Here is a 13,552-nt window from a genome sequence, read left to right on the forward strand (position 1 = left end):
GACAAATCAAAAGATTAGCTTTACTACTACACTTGACAAATACATTACATCTAGCACTGCATAATGTTACATAGCATCAGTGTTTGCAGCAACAGTCAAATGCAGAAAACACAGTTCTTTGCAACTAAATGCATGTGCAGACCTTAAAAAGGCCATGTAAACTTCTCAACAGTATCCTGAACTCCAGTAGATACTGTTATGAATCCTTTTTGTTTCCAGTTCAAACTCTTTGGCTCAAGCTCCAGTTTCAAGAGAGGCAACTTCTTTGGCGTTTCATATTGCGCCTCACAGAATCTTTCTTCAGGAACTGTAAATCCAGGATTTTGCAGTAGATCGGTTGATCTCGAAGTCTGTATCAGACGTGTGAAATCCTGTTCCCATGATCCTCCTCTTCCCTGAACAGTCTTATCTGGAGGTGGAACAGCGGTCAGCTGATCAATATGACATCATCATTTTCAGGAACTCTGCCAACAACATGCAAAATGAAGCATGAGACATCCAATGTTTCATCAACACCACCATATACAGACAAACATACATGCTTTCTACTTTAGGTCATTAAATGAAGCTTACAAATTGAAGCTCATTTAATGATTTCCACAGGTAGGCATGGGACGATATGAAAATTTCATGTCACGATTATCCTGGCCAAAATAATTGTGATTCACGATATTATCCCAATAATCATCAAAATATGCTTAAATCTCGGGCTCTTTTTCACTTCTCTACCATAATGTCAAATGGTATAGACAACAATTTCATCAGTTGCATAAGTATATGTAATTTACCCCTGACACAGGAATGATAGTTTAACAAAAATAAAGTCCAACTTGCATTGGCCTTGGGCTTTTCAAGTCACTCATGTGGGGATATTCAAGAAAATGGAAATTCACCACGATCAACTTGAGTGTTTTTTTTTAATCCCGATAAAATCGTATATCATTCCATCCCTATCCACAGGGCTCTTGCATGCTTATGTATGGGTCATTACCATTGCATTTGTTTTGATTAGTGAAACGTCAAAATTAATGTGAAAGAAAATTCTCTCATGTTGCAAATTGCATGTTGCAGATTTGGTGAAATAGGCCCCTGCGTCATTAGGACTGATAAGATTTGATTGACAGTGATAACACAAAAAACAACTAAACTGGTTCATTGGGAAACTACTATCCTAGATTGTGAGTCATTTGTTTTGCGATGTCATATCCAATATGTCGCAAATGTCACTGGAATTTCTATTCAGTAGCTGCTTGTTCAGACCGGTGAGATTTCTCTGAAGTCATGTTAAAATTTATTTTTTTTTTTAAACTGTTGTTTTGAAATAATCCTCTACACAGATCATTAGAGTCAATTCCTTGACGTCAAACCTGCACAAACATGCCTGTTTATTCTCTGGGCTTCCACCTGCATGCAGGTTTGGCCCTGACACAAAGAGACAATGAAGGGATGCAGAAAGTGGTCTGGATTTCTGGTGACTGGGGGATTTATTCTCAGAACGGATACGCACAAACAAGCACGTTGAAAATGATAGCCTTGTCACCAAGTGTCTTGAACACTTGGTGTTTGGCTGTTTGCTCTCAAAAGAAACAGCAAATTATGTTCCTGTTGCATCAAATCTGTAAACGATTAGACATTTTTTCCCTTCATCTTTATGATCTCCCATAAGCAGCACATTTTACTGCTGCATGGGTTGAGTCTCAGACTCTCTGTTCCACAAACTGCTGTAGCTGTTTGAGGATGTGAATGCATTTCACAGAGAGCAAGGAAGTTGTGTCCAATCATTCTCTTGGAAAGCAAAACTGCCTCAACTTTAGGTTTTATTGTATTTATACATTGCTTCTATGCACAGCTTAGCACTCCCTTTGTCAAACATAATATCCACTCTTTGGTTAGGCTGCTTTATTGTACAGTGTAATCACACACAATTTATGAATTGCAGCAGATACATTCAAGTCTTAAGACATTTATCAGGTAAATATTTGTGTCAGTGACAGTTACAACCTTCTCCATACGTGTCCATTCAACTTAAGACTTGAGCCACAATACATTATTTCAGCTGACAAACTAGAAATACTGGTAATAAGTTTTAAATCCAAATGAAGGGTAACTCTTATTTCTCAACTTGCTTTCCAAACAAGATAGCTTACTGCAGTAGAGGACGATAACAGCAGGAAGAGGCTAATTGTATGTAGATGAAATTTCATCCAGTAAGACATTAACATGTTTGCTAAGAACGCTGATCTAATTTTTGTGAGCACAGTGAGACAAAGATACTCGTAAAAATGGCATTTGGTCAGGTCAGAGGCTGCAAATGACTGCAATTACTGAATCTGTGTAATTTGTCAAGAGCACTCCTAATGACTAAAACAAAACTCTAAAAAGGCCACCGGCAGTTTCACGCTCCTCTCCACAGAGAAGATGCATATTCAGTTGTCAGTCTTGAATTACGTTGCACTATTACACATTATTACATAATGGCTCTGTAACTGAGACTAAACTTCCTTAAACACTCAGGCATCCAGAGCGGGAAAACTGGATGGCTCTGTGATAGAAAATGGCTGTGGAGCACGCAGGAAAGACAGCAGAGTGTTAATGTCTGGTAAAACAATAATGATGAAAAAGACCTGAAAGGAAAAACTAATATTTACATACTGTAAGAAAAAGCAAAGAAAACATTTCCATCTTTAATGTATTCAGTTCTTTTCCACTGATTACATGGCTCAACATTATTTTTAACAGTGTGTACAAACATTTGGGCCTCTGGCTTGCAGTAAATAATAGTCTGACAGCAAACACTGCACAATTCTATACAAATGGCTACAGCAGTTGCTTCTCTGGGATAAACAACATCTTTTTGCACTCAGTCTTAAAATGGACTTGTGCTTTTTAAGTGGAAGAATGGTGATGGCTACAGAAACCAGGCCTGGTGTCTGTTTATAGGTAATCATCACTGAATATAAATCTAATTGATCCAAAACTGGGAAATTGAATAATATATTGAAAAGTTTAGGAATCTTTAAGAATGCAGAACCAAAAGCCAAAGTATGACACCACAGCATGGTGAAGTGCTGCTTTTGTTTAAACGTTGTCACTTTTCTGTTTGGTAGAAATGGACAGTTAAAGAGGAAGCACTGACTTTTCAAAAAGCACCAAGTTGTGGAAATCGTCGTGGACGTGGTGAAATAAAACGTGAGAAGTGCAATTCATTTTATATATATATATATATATATATATATATATATATATATATATAAAAAATTGTCAGAAACGTCATCAGATTACAAAAGGAGATTAAGAAAGTGATGAAGAAAAAGAGGATACAGTGTTTAGTCCTTCTACAAAACAAAAAACACACACGCACACCAGAGAGCCATTGAAATATACTGCACACCACATTAAAAAGGCAACTGGAGTTAAACTTTCATCCATCACGCTTGAATCAAATAACTCTTCCCAACTAAACACTGGCTCAATTGGCTGAGTCTTAACTGTAGCCTGTTTATCCTGGAGGCAACACAGCACAGAGGGAGTGATGGCTGGGGGGTGGAAGAGGGGGGTTCTTCCCAGTGTACGGCCTCAGTTTCTCTGTAATCAGCCCATCACTGGGTGTGTCTGCATAGCTCCCACCACTAATTTCATTGCTCTCACACCACGTAAGAGTGAGCCAAACCACAGCGTGGAGGAAACTCCGCTCCAGTCTGCTGCCTGCTGATGATGATAGAGATTGGTTCATAGAAAAGGAATGAGCAGAAAACAGGGACGTACAGAGAAATACGACGTCTTGTTGTAGCAACAAGGTGTAAGCAAAGCAAACTGAGTTTTCTACTCAGAACACATTTATGTAATATTGTGTGATATGTTCTTATAAGAAAGCTCAGTTTTGCTCCTCTGTATTGTTGACTGGTCTCTAAATCAAACTGCTATATATCCGGTCCTTAAAACCTGCCTGAAAAACACCTGGTACATCTTTGTAGAGCTGCAATGATTAGTCGATTAATCACTTACCCCTCGGTTGAAGTATATCAGAGCAATTTTTAGCATAGACTGATTTTATCAATCAAAGACGATAACTTGACTAAACTTTCTGTGAAAGTAAAGAACTTAAAATGACTGTCAACACATTTAGGCATGAGGTGGCAGAATAATCGGGGATACCTTTTTCCACGACTATAGAACCGATCAAAGAAAGAAATCAACTGTCAATCAACCGCCTTACTGTCGCGTGACAAGATGACTGAGCAGGTTGTCAGCTAGTAGCACATCTCTTATTGTATTTTCAGTCAATGTTAAGGTTCCAACGAACACACTGCTCTTGGGCAACACATTTAAACCATGACGTCACACACGTTTCAGTGATGAGAAGTCATGTTTGTACAGTGCAGCTTCCAGGTGTGACTGTGCATGCAGCAGAGTGTGTGAATAAAAGGTTAAGTATTATTAAAGCATCATGACTGTAAACACCGTCATACCGTTGGCAGCAGCAGAACACAGGTTGTCTGATGTGAACATCTGTCTGACTGCTCTCCTCTGCAACATCTTTCTGTTCTCTGAGGAACTTCTGCAGGTCCGTCAATGGGAATCCTTCTTTTTGATAGTTCTGTTGGTACGAACACAAAGGAATGCAACAATTAAAAACAATATACCTTTTTTTCCTAATACTAGACTTTAAAGATTAAAAAGGGACGGTTCACCCCAAAATCGACAATACATATTTGTCATCTTTCATGTAGTGCTATTTCTCCATCTAGATTGTTTTGGTGTGAGTTGCTGAGTTTGAGATATCGGCCATAGAGATGTCTGCCTTCTCTCAAACTAGATGGCGCTTGGCTTGTGGTGTTCAAAGCGCCAACTAAAAAAAAAAAAACATTTGAAAAACTCAACAGCAATGTTCCTTTCCAGAAATCATGACCCGGTTACTTAAGATAATCCACAGACCTTGTTGTTAGCAGTTTCACGTAGGAACTATTTTCTTTCAACCAATGTACACCCACCAATAGCATCACTGCGCAGAACGAAGCGGGCATCTACTCATGGACGAGAGGCTCGTGCTCATGACAGCGCAGGATGTAAATATTAATGGCGTCCTCCTCGGCTGAGCTATAATTTTAACTAGCTCAGTGCTGCTAGCTGAGCTAGCAGTATCGGTTAGGTATAAACTAATCTCCACAAGATGAGTAGATGCACGCTTCCTTCTGCACGGTAATACGGTTGGGTGTAGTTCGGTAGAAAGAAAATAGTTCCTACATGAAACTGCTCACAACAAATCTGTGAATTATCTTGAGTAACCGGGTCAAGTGAGTAAAAGAGACATTGCTGTTGAGTTTTTCAAATGTATTTTTGGCGCTTTGAGCACCACACACCGAGTGCCATATAGTCCCATTATATTCAAAAAAGGCAGACATCTCTATGGCCGATATCACCAAAACTCACACCAAAATAATCTAGATGGATAAATAGCACTACAGGTAAGATGAAAAATATGTATTTTTGATTTTGGGGTGAACTGTCCCTAATTCCAGACTAATTCTAATGATCTAATAACAGCTACATTTGCATTAAGGGTGTTATTTTCATTATTTATTGATCTGCTGATTATTTTTTGATTAGTTGATTTATTTTTTGCCTATAAAATCAAAATAATGACAAATGCCAATTACAATTTCCCAAAGCCCAAGGTAGCATCTTTAAAATCCTTGTTTTATTCAAACATCAGTCCAAAACCCAAAGATATTCAGTTTACTTTCATATATGACAAAGACTAGCAGCTAATCCTCACATTTGCATTGCTGGAACCAGAGTGTTTGAATATAAAAATAGTTGTAGATAAATTTTCTGTCAATCGACTAATGGATTAATCTAGTAATTGTTAACTTGCATTCCTGTATAGTGGCAAGTAGTGGTCATTGATATTTTCATAATAGCTCATCCCAGAGATCACATCTCAAACAGTGAGGGGAGTACTGTGAAATATTTCTAATAAAGTTGAAGTTATAAAGTGCCACAGCTTTCATTTCACCAAAACCAGAGCAGAAGTACCTTGATGGTCTCGTAGGCATCGGTGATGAGGGCGATGAAGAGCGAGAGCACCATATAGATGAACAGCGAGATGAAGGAGTAGAGGTAGGCCCGGCTGAAGAGCCACACCAAAGTGTTTTTGTCCTTCAGCTGGGCAAAGGTGGTGAACATGTCGTCGCCGTTCAACAGGGAGAACAGACACTCTGCTACACGACTCAGGCCCTCAAACTAGAGAGATGCAAGAGCGGACACGAAATTGGATTTTATCAGAGTAGCAAATGCTATGAACAGTTAACACAAGTGCAGTGAATCAAGATAAATCTGAGGAGTTCGGAGATGATAAACAGGATAACAAAGCAGAAAAGATTTTTTTCCTAATCTCTTATTTTTGCTTAGGAATTTTTAAACATTTGTTTACATTTTCAGGCCACTAAAAAGTTTTTAAATAAAAAGAAACTACTTTTTGTTTGAACTGGCCAAGGCTCAGTGACATTTACAACCTGTGACGAGGGATAGCATGTAGACGTAGCTTCATTTTAAGGGGTCACAAGTAGGTCTGCAACGATTAGTTTCATTAGAATGTTTTTCTATCAAATCATTTGGCCTGTAAAATGTTGGAAAATGGCAAACAACAAAACAAAACAAAAAAAAAAAAATCACAATTTTCAAAAGACCAAGGTGATGTTATCAAGTTAAAACAAAGATAAGACAAAAAGCAGAAAATCCTCACAACTGAGAAGATGGAACTTGGGTGTTTGTCATTTTTGCTTAAAATAAACAGTTGATCAATTATCAGAATAGTTGCCGATCAACTAATTGATTAATCAAACAAACAATAATTTCCGATCTAGTAATAAGCCAAAAAAGGTTGGGAACCACAAGACGAGGGATGGAGCCATAAACTAAAACAACTGGAGAGTGCGTTATTTCAGATTACTAGTACTAATATACGAGACATGCAAAAGTACTGAGAAATGCGTTCAAGTAAACAACATGTACACCCAGTTTAAAAAACTATTTTGTGCCTCTATGCTGTACATTTTCCAATAAGCATCTTTGGACTGTAGATTTAACATAATTTCTGTTTTTTTTAAACAGCACTTGCACAACACAGAAATGTTGGTCCTTACAGAGACAGGGTTACAAAGAAGGAAAAGAAGGTGCAGAAGACCAACAGAGGCATGATGGTTGATAGAGGTGGAACAATAAAGACAGAAAGGCAAACAAAGAAAGATGGCTAAAAGGGAGAGACACGAAAATTATGAAAGAAGCCAAGTTCCCCCAGAATGTGATAGTATCTAAAAACAAACATCCCACTGCAACAGTATGGATCCAAAGCACAGCACTTGAAGACGTGTGGGATGGCAAGTCCTAGAACATCCTCTGTTTATTCTTACAGTAAATACACAGAGGTGCCTGGAAGGGCTGACAGCACACTACAGGGGGGACTCCCCCAGCTGCCGCAATGTAAATACCGTGACCAAGTTTCAGTTGACTGCAATGTTGGACATACAGGGAAGTGAAACCTGTTTTACTTAACTGCAGTGAAGTTCAAATCCCTTTCACCTCCACTGACTTGAAATGAAAACTGCAGTTAATGTGATACTAATGTTGTACTTTTCTTGTGGGTTGGATATGGAAGCATAAGTGCGTTTAACAACTAATCGTGTGCACCATTTACGATACAAATCGGTGCTATTTACAAATGAAAAGCTGTAAAAAAAAAAAAAAACCAAACACATTAATATTCGATATGATTCTTCTCACGTGTGCCAGTCGAGTTATAGTGCATGAATTATGTGCATCCTCAAGTAAACTGACCTGACAAATGCACTTTAAAATCAGTCAAAAACTTATTTACAGTAGTTTAGTAGTAGTCCTCTTCAGTTTAAGATTATCAACAAATTTCCATTTGGTCAGTGAGATGTCACTTGGCCCAGAGCGGGTGATCTCAGTCTATCTCACATCTGTCTCTCCTACAGTATGACCACTGCCTTGTTTAGACGCCTACTGCATGTTCGGACTTCCGTAAATAATTTATCTTAACGGGCGAGGACAGCTAAACACACATTTTTTCCCTGATGGCACTTGCTATCCAAGCTGTGGTCTACCCTGTCCAAATGTCCCCTGATGGCAGTTAAAATATTTGTTGACTTTGTGTTTTCAGAGCATACAAAAACATTTACCATGTTTCTTTTTTTGTTTCTTATTTTCTTATTGCTTAAAATCAAAAGTTATTTACTGTAACCTGTGCAGTTTTTGCAATGGTGTGAAAACTTATAAGCTGATCATGTAATCATAACGTCCCCAGTTTGAGTCCTGCCTTTGTTGCACATCATCCCCCATTTCTCACCCCTTATTTCCTGTCACCTCTTCACTGTCCTCTGTCTAATAAAAAAGGAAATAAATCCCCCCAAAATACTGTGGTTGTTTCAAAAAGAGACAAGGCTGTGAGTGTGTGTACGTGTGTGTGTGTGTGTGTATGGAAAGAACTTGTGTTCCAGTTTAAGATTTTCAAAATGTGGTCGTAAAGACAGAAAGCCACTCTCATTGAAGCTGGATGTTTCATGGACAAATCCTATACTGACACCTAGTGGTTGAAAATTCAGAGTCTTAAAAAACAACCAAAAAAGGCAAATGACCTGAAGTTGTTCCTCAACAAGGAAGCCAAAGGCCATTTTTGCCCATTTCCTCAATTTCCAACACATAATGTTGAACCAGCAATTCAAAAAGCTACACAACCATAGAAGAAAGTCTGATAAGTTGCAGTGAAACAATTTGGAACTTAAGGGATCATAACATTATTCATCTGTATTAGTTCTTTTAAATAGGGTAAACATGGTACAGAACAGCTGTATTCATTTACTGTGATGCACATTTATTTACATTTTTATAATTTAGAAAATACCTTGTACACGGTAGCTTGTGTTCAGTCACAGAATGCTGTTTCAGCCAATTTAAAGATGTGCATACATACATATTTGGGCATTGCCTAATGCAAACTTATTCTTGTGGCCTCAGCAGTTCTGCAGGAATAAACAGGGGCAAAGTCACTGAAGAGAGCCTCGATAGTTCCTCTAATTTCCCACACCCCTGACAAGAACAGCCAGTGCAGGGATTCAGACCAGCAACTGGCCCATCATAAACTCACTTAATCTCTGACCCTCAGGCCTCCATATCCTCTGCTCTCCTCAAACCAGTTAAGAGAGTTACCTTCTCATGGTATGGGCCCAGTACGATCCACCCACAGAAGGTGTAGCCAAGGTAGATCATGCCGGCACAGCAGCAGAAACGCAGGACTTTGGGGAAGGCTGCTTTCATGGTTAAAATTAACACCTTGACACACAGGAAGTATGGAGACATGAAGTAATTGTTAGGCCACACCCGAATCATGAAAAGAATAGTCAAAGACATTTGACTTTGAAACCAGTAATCAGAATTTGTGCATCTTAAAAATTTCCAATAAAATGTAAAAAGTTAAAATGTCAAAATGATTCTAATATACTGATTTAACTGTAGAGCATCCACTGTAGTTAATCGATACAATGGCTCTGACTCTTCTCTACACACAGTTGGTTGGTTATGTTGCTCATACAGAGATTTAAATCTATTTACTACAACACACTTTACAGGACACTCTGAAACTAGCTTGATAGTCCATGGTGAGTGCAAGGAAATGACGTGTACAATGAGAGAAAAAGGTTCACAGACTCACATTGTATTTCTGGAAATATCCCAGGTACCTGATTACACCAACCCACACCATTAATGTAGACGTTCCCAGGAAGATGCTGCACACATCATAACTGGTCAGACTCTACAGGAGAGGGGGGAAAATATCACAAAAACAGCAGCTTGCTCTTAGTCTTACTAGGAAATCAAGCTTCAGTGAAGCGCTGCAGGATTAGCAAGTATTCGGTTTTAGTGAAGGTGGCACACCCGAGCACCCGACCTCCACCCGAGTAGGTTTAACACAGTCAGGAAAAGTAACATTTTAAGTTCACTTAAATCTACACAGCTGTAAGTATGATTTAATTGTAACAGGTGGTAAATTGTGACATGATCTGCGTGGATTATTTTATTAGGGCTTAAAGTACAATGTGGAACTGCATCAGAGGAGCACTCTATCAATTGTTAACTAATGTGTAACATAATGTGACATTTTGCTTTTATATTGTAGAATTATAACACAAATACCTCGATGAGGACATTAAAAAAAAGTTCTATAGGTCTAAATCTAAACTTTCCTCTACTATACATACATTTAGTAAATTTGCCTTGTTAAATAAAATTCTGCTATTTCCTGTGTGCCACCAGATTCCGGAAGGAAACTGGTCTAAATACCTTGTTCCTTGCATCCTTATACGGTACCACCCCAATCAGATACAGCAAATATTTTCAAGTTTTAGAGCAAGTAGCTCTCCAAGTTGTTTTATTTTTATCGTTTCTTCATTGTCCTGTTTGAGTTGACAAATTATGGACATTTTGCTATCATTTGAGAATACTAGAGATACTCCAAAATCAAATTTGACCCATTATAGATGGCAGACATTTTGACTTTGTCAAAGCAGGAAAGGGAACAGGTGGGATTGATAAAATTAATTATGGCTGCATTCCATTTAGATGAGCCAGTTCCAGGGCTCTGGTATTGTGCATGCTCACTCACTGACATGGCTTACTGGGACACTTGGAACCATTGTTAATGTTATCATTTACACCTGTGCTTTTCCTGCTTTGACAAGTCAAAATGTCTGCTGTGAAAAGGGTCTATTCAATATGCGCATTTCCAAATCACTGTCAACAGCAAACTAAAAACTCATAACAGAAGACCAGCAGTGCTTTCCTCTAAAACAAAAGCCTCAGTCAGGGGATTGTGTGTTTAAGGGAAGCATTTATTTCTACTTCTATCAAGCTTGTTGTAAACACTTAACATGGTGGCCATAAAAAGGACAGACAGTCAGGTTAAAATAAAACAGGTCTTTACAGTGTCTTTCCACTCCAAAGTCCACCAGACACTGACACACTCCCAGAATTTTATTTCTCATTTGCTTAATAAATAACAGGAAGTAAACTCAAAAGGTGATGACATGTAGTTAGCTCCACATGACCATGATACTGACTGATCTGATGATAACCCTAGCCATGTTTTTTATGCAACTTTTTTTTTTTTTTTTTTTTTTTTTAACAGTGTGGAGAGAGGTAGATCCGTACAAAAACTTTTCTTACATTTTTGCCTCTCCTTTTACATTTATTTGACGTATCCCATGTGGTAACCTAAGTCAGTATACATTAACCTTCTAAGCCCGAAGTACATGATTCATTTTACCTTTGCTTGTATTTCCATCTTCAGTATGGATCCAATTATGGCCAAGAGGTCGCTGACAATGACCAGCACATACCAGCCATTCAGAAACTCCCCCTGGTCATCCTCACACACTTTATGATTGTAGTTCTCATGCAAGAATCTGGAGAATCTCTGAAAACACACCAATGCAAATTCAGTCTCATAGAAAAAAGATCAGATCAACTGATGACTAAACGTAAATTCTAGATACATAATCATACCAGTGACAAAATGCCTGCAGATTGTGTACCAAACACAAGAGGAAGTCATCCATGTCTACATGTGATATGGATGGTGTAGTCCCTCATTCGTCCAGGAGTGTTCTATCGTAGAAAAGGTTTCAGTCGTAGTCATCTGGACACTGTTTTCAGAATCAAGACGTTTCGGCTCCCATCCGGAAGTCATTCTCGAGAGAATGACTTCCTTGACTTACGACTGAAACCTTTTCTACGATGTGATATGGATGATATTTTAGATTAGTAATAATGTGAATTTGAATAGTAATAATGTGAATTTGAATGTTTTGTGCTTATTGTGACATTTGGCTTAAGAAGAAGAAAGTGATAAAGACTGAAAAGTTCCAAACAACCTGACACTAAATAAAAGAAATAGACAGACGGAGAACCAGAGACAAAAAAAATAAATACCAATTCCCTGTATGACATTGTACAGTGTGAGCAAAGACTGAACAGCTGACCTGGAGCAACCGAACAGCCAGTATGATGGAGCGGGTGCACAGCACAGCTGACGTGAGGCAAATGAGAATGACGAAGCCGTCAAACACCAGAAGATAGTGTGTGTTCTTCTGAGCTGAAACAGAGACAGGGTTTCTCTCTTACATCTCTTATCTCCCTCACACTCATTGCTGATAACTACAAGTGTACAGGAAAACGCCTCAGTAACAGTCAACAGTAAAATGAATTTGCATTTTTGGCCCAAATAGTTTTTGTTTTCCACTTTTTAAAAAATACAGAAGATGTGAATTTTGGTGAACATGCGGTACATAAAAATAAATTATAGATAATCGCATTGAAGTATTTACAAGTGACCTACCAAAGACCACAGCCTGAAAGTTTTCAATATTAAATGACATGACACACATTAATTACACTGCTAATTCAACTTCATTCCCTAATGTTGGTGCTTTCTGGTACCTCAGCACAAGACAAATAAAAATATTCCTTTGAACCTTGAAACTTCATTAAAAATAATATGTAAATATTACAAATATGCATTTGCATGCTAACTTCTGTACATTTTGGCTATATTGGAGTGCAGACAAACAGCCGTCCTGTTTTTCCTCATGTTTATTTTATGTCTTGTTTTTGATTATTAGTTTTTTTATTTCTCAATTAGGTTAGATAACTACACCTTACCCGTCCCAGATATCTTCCAGTCTCTGCATGCACAGCTCTGAGTGTCGATGTCCAGGAATATTTTCACCTTTCCACTGTGACACTGGTTGTCAAATGTTATCTAGGGACGAGACGATTTGTACAAAGTGTGAACAGTCAAAGTCTCTTGAAGTTGTCCACACTACATCTCTCAGTGATGGAAAGTATCAAAAGTGTGATTTCACCTGCTTATGTACACTTCATTGTACAATGACAGAAAATATGGCTGAACCATACCGTAACGTAGAACGAGTAGCAGTCAGGTAGCTCCAGTGAACGCACTGTCTGAAGGTTGATTCCTTTCAGCTGGAAGGTTATTTTGAGGTCAACCAGCCTAAAGGCAAAATGGAGGATTTAAATGTACATTAGATAAAAAGTAAATTATATTAGCTTCAGCCATATACAGTACAATGATGGGTGATGTATACCTGTAAAAGTCTAGATCAAAAAAGGTTGAATTCTGGATTTTCCACTGGTTTGCAGTCTTTGGTTCATGTGACATACAAACTGAGATAGAGGAGACGAACGGAGTGAGAAAATGAACACTGTCATTTACACATTTCCTTTCAATATAACAGTTTGATATGACATGGAAATAATGCCTCTGTATTTCTGCTATTCAGTAAACCACACACACACTTATATTTCCACAATTATACAGTGAGAAACAGAAAAAAAATATTTCTTTTCAGGGAACTTTTGATTCTTGCCCTTCATATTACTGGTTGCTCGGAATATTGTTTCTCATAATACAGGTGATTTAGTAATTCAGGTTCTACCATTACAATGGTTGTAAAAA

General features: G+C 38.1%; 1 protein-coding gene across 6 annotated transcripts in view; it reads right to left on the reverse strand.

Annotated features, from left to right (window-relative positions):
- Positions 1–13,552, reverse strand: part of mcoln2 (mucolipin TRP cation channel 2) — a 19,298-nt gene continuing 5,746 nt past the window's right edge. For 3 of the 6 annotated variants that reach the window (XM_044200050.1, XM_044200047.1, XM_044200053.1), the window contains 10 exons: positions 13,182–13,260; positions 12,991–13,087; positions 12,736–12,835; positions 12,057–12,169; positions 11,342–11,491; positions 9,731–9,832; positions 9,229–9,351; positions 6,037–6,243; positions 4,470–4,597; positions 2,672–3,708 (listed from right to left, as the gene is read on the reverse strand). In XM_044200050.1, the coding sequence (XP_044055985.1) occupies positions 3,645–3,708; positions 4,470–4,597; positions 6,037–6,243; positions 9,229–9,351; positions 9,731–9,832; positions 11,342–11,491; positions 12,057–12,169; positions 12,736–12,835; positions 12,991–13,087; positions 13,182–13,260 (1,163 nt within the window). In that variant the 3' untranslated portion in view covers positions 2,672–3,644. Of the gene's footprint in view, positions 465–2,671; positions 3,709–4,469; positions 4,598–6,036; positions 6,244–9,228; positions 9,352–9,730; positions 9,833–11,341; positions 11,492–12,056; positions 12,170–12,735; positions 12,836–12,990; positions 13,088–13,181; positions 13,261–13,552 lie in introns of those variants that run through there. The other 3 variants (XM_044200052.1, XM_044200051.1, XM_044200049.1) reach the window with 3 other exon arrangements.

Source organism: Siniperca chuatsi, linkage group LG6 (assembly GCF_020085105.1).
Source record: "Siniperca chuatsi isolate FFG_IHB_CAS linkage group LG6, ASM2008510v1, whole genome shotgun sequence".
NCBI classification, from domain to species: Eukaryota; Metazoa; Chordata; class Actinopteri; order Centrarchiformes; family Sinipercidae; genus Siniperca; species Siniperca chuatsi.